Source organism: Priapulus caudatus, unplaced genomic scaffold, assembly GCF_000485595.1.
Source record: "Priapulus caudatus unplaced genomic scaffold, Priapulus_caudatus-5.0.1 Scaffold829, whole genome shotgun sequence".
NCBI classification, from domain to species: Eukaryota; Metazoa; Priapulida; class Priapulimorpha; order Priapulimorphida; family Priapulidae; genus Priapulus; species Priapulus caudatus.
This window is the reverse complement of record NW_014577890.1, coordinates 39,111-46,702: the sequence shown is the minus strand read 5'-3', so window position 1 is coordinate 46,702 and position 7,592 is coordinate 39,111. Positions and strand designations below refer to the sequence as shown.

General features: G+C 45.1%; 1 protein-coding gene across 1 annotated transcript in view; it reads right to left on the bottom strand.

Moving 5' to 3' along the window:
- The window catches only part of LOC106813817 (aspartyl/asparaginyl beta-hydroxylase-like), a 39,886-nt gene that overhangs the window by 14,433 nt on the left and 17,861 nt on the right, over nt 1-7,592 (bottom strand). Inside the window, exons 4-6 of the mRNA XM_014818046.1 lie at nt 4,611-5,539; nt 3,997-4,234; nt 3,170-3,207 (exon numbers count right to left, since the gene is read on the bottom strand). Of these exons, the coding sequence (XP_014673532.1) occupies nt 3,170-3,207; nt 3,997-4,234; nt 4,611-5,539 (1,205 nt within the window). The remainder of the gene's footprint in view (nt 1-3,169; nt 3,208-3,996; nt 4,235-4,610; nt 5,540-7,592) is intronic.

Here is a 7,592-nt window from a genome sequence, read left to right as displayed (position 1 = left end):
TTCGATTATTCCACGTGACTAGGCTCGTAGCACGGATTGAATAGGTAGTTGGCGTTAGTCGCGCTCGGAAAGACCACACAGAGAAAGTGATTCGTTAGCACGTTGCATCCGGGGTGGAGTGACGCGAAGCTAACGACGTGAGCGAGCACAGAGACGTGAGTGAGTGAGTGTGAGTGAGTTGAGTGAAGTGAGTGCCGAGTGCGAGGCCGAGTCGAGTCCCTGCAGTCGAATGAGCGAGCGAGCGAGCGAAGACTGAGTGCGGTGAGTGAGTGAGTGAGTGAGTGACTGAAGTGAGGTGAGTGAGTGAGTGGTAGTGAGTGAGTGAGTGAGTGATTTGAGTGAGTGAGTGAGTGAGTGAGTGAGTGAGTGAGTGAGTGAGAGAGAGAGAACGGGGCAACTGAATTGCTTCGAGGAGATACGCGATTAGGCAATCGCCGCAGTTTTCTCGTGGGAAATTTCATTCCCCTGTCGTACCGGAATCACCTTCTGGCTCTTCGTGAATACATGCATATAGAGTTAGATCAGTGCGTTACCCGTGGGCTGTGCTAATAGGCGGACGCCGTTCACATAGTGTTGATGTACAATCAGCTTTAACCCTGTCGCTACGGATGCAATCTCTACTGTGATTATAGTTAGGGATGCTGATGCAGGATAGAGCTGGTTGTCTATAAATAGATTGCGACTACTGCTTGACTAAAGCCGACGCACAACACATGTGTTCGCTTGATTGTTCGGGCTGTGTGGGATCCCGAAACAGAAAACACTGCCTCAGCTGAGCGTGTTTCCGCGAACAAGCAATGTTTGATTCGCGGAGCGTGTTTTTGTCGAAGCGTACGTTTTGCTCGGGTGTGCGTCAATTGTTCTGTACACAGCACGCCACAGACGGTCTCCATCAATATACTTAAAAATATCACTGACACACAAAAGTGATGTCATTGGATGGCTTAATTTTTGATGTCATCGTCGAGCAGCGGCCTTTACGCAGTGTTTCGTATGTTTGCCTCAGCTTGTGCTTTGTCGGGTGCGTGTGTGCGCTGTCTCGCGAGCAGAACGCGAAACGCGGAAAACAAAATTCGGCTTTGCTCGCGTGTTGCGTGGCTTTGACTAAGACACGACTCTCCCACACGCGCGTTTCGCACAGAATACACATACAAACACACGACACACACACACACCACACACACACACACACACACACACATCACACACACACACACATTGAAAACCGATGCATAAGATAGGCTGCGCCTTATATTGAGTGCTTGTTTAGTTCACAGAAAAAAAATATACACCGCTCTGCCTCACTTCACCGATTCTATGTTTAGGGGCGCCAGCATACCACGCCGTGACCTTCCGAAATAGATGCGTCAGGCTAGAACTGTCAGGCACCGACTAAAGAACGATGAGATGTTACATCACGAGGCCTCGGGCGTTCATAATATATCTTCATACCTCCATACGTTCATACCTCCATACGTTCATACCTTCATACGTTCATACCGCCATACGTTCATACCTCCATACTTTTATACATTCATACATCCATACGGGTAATACCTCCCATACGGAATACTCAAACGTTCATATTCATAATTATACTTCCATTACGTTCATACCCTTCTACGTTCATACCTCATACGTTCATACATTCATACCTCCATACGTTCATACCTCCATACGTTCATACATTCATACCTCCATATGTTTATACGTCCATACGTTCATACCTCCATACATTTATACATCCATACGGTAATACCTCCATACGTAATACTCCAACGTCATATCTTCCATACTTATATCTCCATACTTTGCCTACCTCCATACGTTCATACTTCCATACATTCATACCTCCATACGTTCATATCTCCATACGGTAATACCTCCATACGTTCATACCTCCATACATTCATACCTCCATACGGTAATACCTCCAAACGTTCATACCTCCATACATTTATACATCCATACGGTAATACCTCCATACGGTAATACCTCCAAACGTTCATACTTCCATACATTCATATCTCCATACGTTCATACCTCCATACGTTCATACCTCCATACGTTCATTATCATTACGATACCTCAAAAATATTATACCTCCTCATTCATACTCCTACATTAACCTCCATACCGTATACCTCTAAACTTCATACTTCCATACTTATACTCATTACGTTCATATCCTCCATACGTTCTACCTCCATACGTTCATACCTCCATACGTTCATACGTTCATACCTCCCAGGGCCGTATCCAGGGGGGGTTATTTGGTTTCTGTAACCCCCCTTGCTTGATAAAAAGAAAGTACTAGTTGTAACCTAGTAACATAATTTGGACCTACAGTTTTTACCTTGGGTCTACTCGGTTTACATTGGCATCTATATACTAAATAAATGTATTGTGATACTAGTGGGTATAAAGGTGTTCACTAGATCAATTTAATGGTAAGTTTTTTTGTAAACCATTAAATGTACTTATACTTTGTTAGCATAAAGACTCATGTATGGTTTGTAGACTACTAAACACTCTGACTACTGTAACCAGTTTAGTAACACTATAATTTCAGAGCTCACAGGTCTTCAGTATCTAGACTGGATGTAAATCACATCCACCGAATAATTATTCATAATTCCCAACAACCAGAAACGAGTTTGTTACAAATATCATTTTATTTATCGGACAGGAGCGATGTAACAGGGAGGGGGGCCAGCGAGGGTCCGGCACCCCCCCCCCTTGCTCGCGCAGAAACGCATTTCAAGGTGTCTAATTTTCAAAAAATTTCTAGGGAGAGGCCCCAGACCCCCCTTCGGTTGCTCGAGTTTGATTTACGTTAGACCCCCCCCCCCTGTACATCCTGTACCACGCCCATGATGATGTTAATTATTGTTTTATGGTATATACACTGCTTTTTTTGTGATGAATTCAACAACACCTTGAAGTGAACTAGAGTGCCAGGAATATAGCATTAAGCGTGTTAAAAACCTAAAAATGCGCGCGACTTTCCCCCCGCATCCGCCTTCGCGGCTCCCGAGCGAAGTTCGACATCGCCATTTTGTAACCCCCCTTGCCCAACCTCTGGATACGGCCTGCCCTTCCATAGGTGCTATGACGTCAAGTGACGTTCATACGCTCCATACATTTTATACATCCATACGCGTAATACCTCCATCGTGTCATACCTCGCATCATTTGTATTACATCCTACGGTAATACCTCTCATACGTAAACGCCCAAACGTTATACCTCCATACATCATACCTCCATACGTTCATACTCCATTACGTTCATACTCCATACGTTCATACTCCATACGTCCATACGTTCATACCTCCATACGTTCATACCTCCATACGTCAACTCCATACGTTCATACCTCCATACGTTCATATCTCCATACGTTCATACCTCCATACATTTATACATCCATACGGTAATACCTCCAAACGTTTATACCTCCATACATTCATACATCCATACGTTCATACCTCCATACGTTCATATCTCCATACGTTCATACCTCCATACGTTCATATCTCCATACGTTCATACCTCCATACGTTCATACGTCCATACGTTCATACCTCCACACGTTCATACGTCCATACGTTCATACCTCCATACATTCATATCTCCATACGTTCATACCTCCATACGTTCATATCTCGATAGCGTTCTACCTCATACGTTCATATTCTCCATAAGTTCATACCTCTCCGTTCTATCTACGTTCATACTCCATTACATTCATACATCATACGTTCATACCTCCAATACTCCCATACATTCATACATCCATACGTTCATACCTCCATACGTTCATACCTCCATACGTTCATACCTTCATACATCCATACGTTCATACCTCCATACGTTCATTCCTCTATACGTTCATATCTCCATACGTTCATACCTTCATACTTCCATACGTTCATGCCTCCATGTGTCCATACGTCTACATATCCCACTAATACGTCCATAATATGTTCATACCTCTAAAGCGGAGTCTGTCCACCTGTCTGATGCCGGACTGCAGGATGAGAATGAAGGGGGCATCGGGCATCTCGGTCACCTGCTCGTACATCTCGATGGCCTGCTCCAACAGCTTATTGCTCTTCTTGAACTCAGATATGCTCTCCAGAGCTTGTGCCCTGCCGTAGTGAGCGCGTGGGCTGTACGGGTGACTCCGAAGTATCTCCTCGAACTTTTCTTTCGCCTGGTGGTCGTCGCCCTTGAACCAATGAGTGGAAAAAATTGCGCTGTTGATTACCGGTCGTTAAGCAGTCGATATATAGGGCAAGTGGCTTTACTGCGTATGAAGTGTCAGGAGTTATGACCGTGTCGATGCCTTCTTTTCGGAAATGAGATCTTTTTATTGGAAAGCGTCGACAGTAAAGAGCGACTACGAGCGATGAATAGATGTGCGTGGTTGCGTGACTGTGATGACGTCATATGCTGTATCAATAAAAACGGCTGCGTCCCGTTCGAATGAATGACTCACGGACAACATTGGTTGTCAATCAATCAACGTGGGTGTATATATAATAAGCAAGGGCCGAAATCTTGCCTAGTCTCACCCCGTTTTCACCTGCCTACGACAGACTCACTCTCTCTAGCTGCAGTTCGGCCATGTCGAGCATCTTTCGAATGTTGTAGTCGGCCTCGTTCGTGATCGCCTTCTTGCGGTACTTCATCTTCTGCACGATGCCATCCTCTCCCGCCTTGTCATCGTCTACCTCGGTGCTCGTCAGGTCGTCGGCGCTGAAATCCTTCAGCTTGATGTTGGTCTCTCCTGCGTCGCTGTCGTCAACATCCTCGAGTTCTACCCCCGAGGCGTAGCCGTGAGAGTGCTGGGCCTCCTCGGTGGCAGCCGTCTCGGAGTCGGCGTGGGCATGTGACTGCATAGGGGGCGCTTGTTTTGCGTGCTTAGCGTGCGGCACGACCTTAGGTTTTGCGGCCTGCGGTGGAACCTTCGGTGTTGCCGGCTTTGCTTGTTTTACGACTGGCTTTGCCTGTTTTACTACTGGTTTCACTTGTTTTACTACTGGTTTCGCTTGTTTTACTACTGGTTTCGTCTGTTTCACTGGCTGTTTCGCCACGGGCTTTCCTTGCTTTGGCGCTTGTTTGACTTTAGTTTCTTTTACGTTTATTGAATGGAGTTTACGCTTCTTGAATGTTTGTTTTATGTCAGGAATACCATCTCCATCTTCATCTTCTAGTCTATCCGGAATTCCATCCCCATCGGAATCTGTGTTGTCCTGAAGAATGTCAATAATTCCGTCCCCATCCTCATCTTCTAGTCTGTCTGGAATTCCATCACCATCAGAATCTGTGTTATCTTGAAGAATATCAGGAATTCCATCGCCATCTTCATCTTCTAGCCGGTCTGGAATGCCATCTCCATCTGAATCGGTGTTATCCTGCAGAATGTCCGGAATCCCGTCCCCATCATTATCCTCTAGACAATCAGGCGTGCCATCCCCATCCTCGTCCTTGCAGTTTTGTAGGATGTCAGGAATTCCATCGCCATCTTCATCTTCTAGTCTGTCTGGAATTCCATCCCCATCAGAATCTGTGTTGTCCTGAAGAATATCAGGAATACCATCTCCATCCTCATCTTCCAATCTGTCTGGAATTCCATCACCATCAGAGTCAGTGTTATCCTGAAGATAATCAGGTATTCCATCTCCATCCTCTAGTGTTGAGATCGCGAAGCCTTCTAGCTGACACCGCGTACACTAGCAGACTTTATATCGAGGTCTGCTAGCAGTCTGCTTCTCTGGGGTTTACGTAAGCTCTTCGTTATTAATAGACACCCGCTTACACACGCCAGTAGCTTCACAGCGACCTGTTTTTTAACGTGATCTACTGAGGTGATTAAATTTCGCGTTTGATTGAACAAACCACGTGTGACTGAATTCAGGCAGGGGTAAATATTGACCAACAAAAAACCCCGCTCGTGCTTATGCTGTCATGGCAGCACGGTCTCTCGCCGTCCCCCAGACACTCCCATCTGTGGATTGACATCGTCAGACGGACCTTTTTTGCAGCGAAAAACAACGCGACTAAAATATTCTCGTTACTAACAAGGCATCGCGAGCGTCCCACTCCGTAATACTCGGTGATTGTCTATAATGGTGATATTATATAGCCCGTGTCTGTACGCTTTTTTTGCTCGATTCTACAAGTAAAATTCGCCAGGGTCAAATTTGAGGTAGATTACTAATGAGATTAGCAGATGTTGAGTATATATATGTAGGCCTATATTATATATAGCAATAATTATTACCGCACTATTTCGTCACAGGCTTTCCGCCACTATCTACGTGATCCCGCATGCGATCTTACGCGTGAGATACTAAGTCACAAATAGCGCATTCACTTCATGGTGTTTTCCTTCTCTGTAAAGCGAGTCGCCGAGATGCACGTAGAACTTGTTGTCGACGGTACCGTCGGCGCCGCTATTGATCCCCTTCCGCAGATGCTCGATGGCAGCTTCCGGGTTGTTCTTTGCGATCTTGTTGATGTATCCCTTGTACGCATGCGCGAGTCCGTTTTCGGGGTCTTTCTGCAGGACCTGGGAACACGCAGGGGTAGGACGCGCTGTGATTGGTTACCTCTATTCGTCACGTGGTTGCTACGTGCGTGTTCAGCAAAAATGAAATTCGGCGAAATGAAGTTTCAAGATTTGTCGAAGGTGTTTTGTCTGACTTTAAACTCGTGCGATGAAACGAGAATTGAGAAATCACACGCGTATTGGCATGATACTGTTGCCACCAAGACTGCGTCATCGTTGTAGAAATATCAGATAAAGTAAGCCAGCTAACTGTAAAAGCAGCTAACTAACTAGAAACTCTAACATTCTGTTAATATGAGTTTGCGTCGAAAGAGTCCACGTTAACATCATAAATTGCCATGTATTATTATTATTTGTATATGGTTTCTCATCAGCAATATTACTAGTAAACAATATGTATACATGTTTCATCACCCTATCGGACATGACACAAAGATTATCACGGCGAATACATACAGATTCCATTATCATAACATTCGCGTGCATTATCACGCTGAATCCATACATCATATCGTTTAAAAAATCGTCTTATCGTTTCAAATATTTCTTATATCTTATATATATATATCTTATATATCTATATCGCTCATTACATGATACTATAGCTACATGCTGTATACCTTGTCGAATATCATCTCAGCTTCGGCCATCTTGCCGAATTCGACCAGACCGATGCCCTGCTGGTTTCTCAGCTCCATACTGTTCGGATATTTCTCGACTAGGTTGTCCAGCACACGTTTCGCCTTCTTGAGGAAACCTTTAGAGAGATGATTCGATTATGCACGTCGACTAGGCCGTAGCACGGATGATAGGCTAGCTTGGCGTTAGTCGCGTTTGGAAAGGACCCACACAGAGAAAGTGATCGTTAGCACGTTGATCCGGGGTGGAGTGACGCGAGTACCGAGTGAGCGAGCACAGAGAGTGAGTGAGTGAGTGAGTGAGTGAGTGAGTGAGTGAGTGAGTGAGTGAGTGAGTGAGTGAGTGAGTGAGTGAGTGAGTGAGTGAGTGAGTG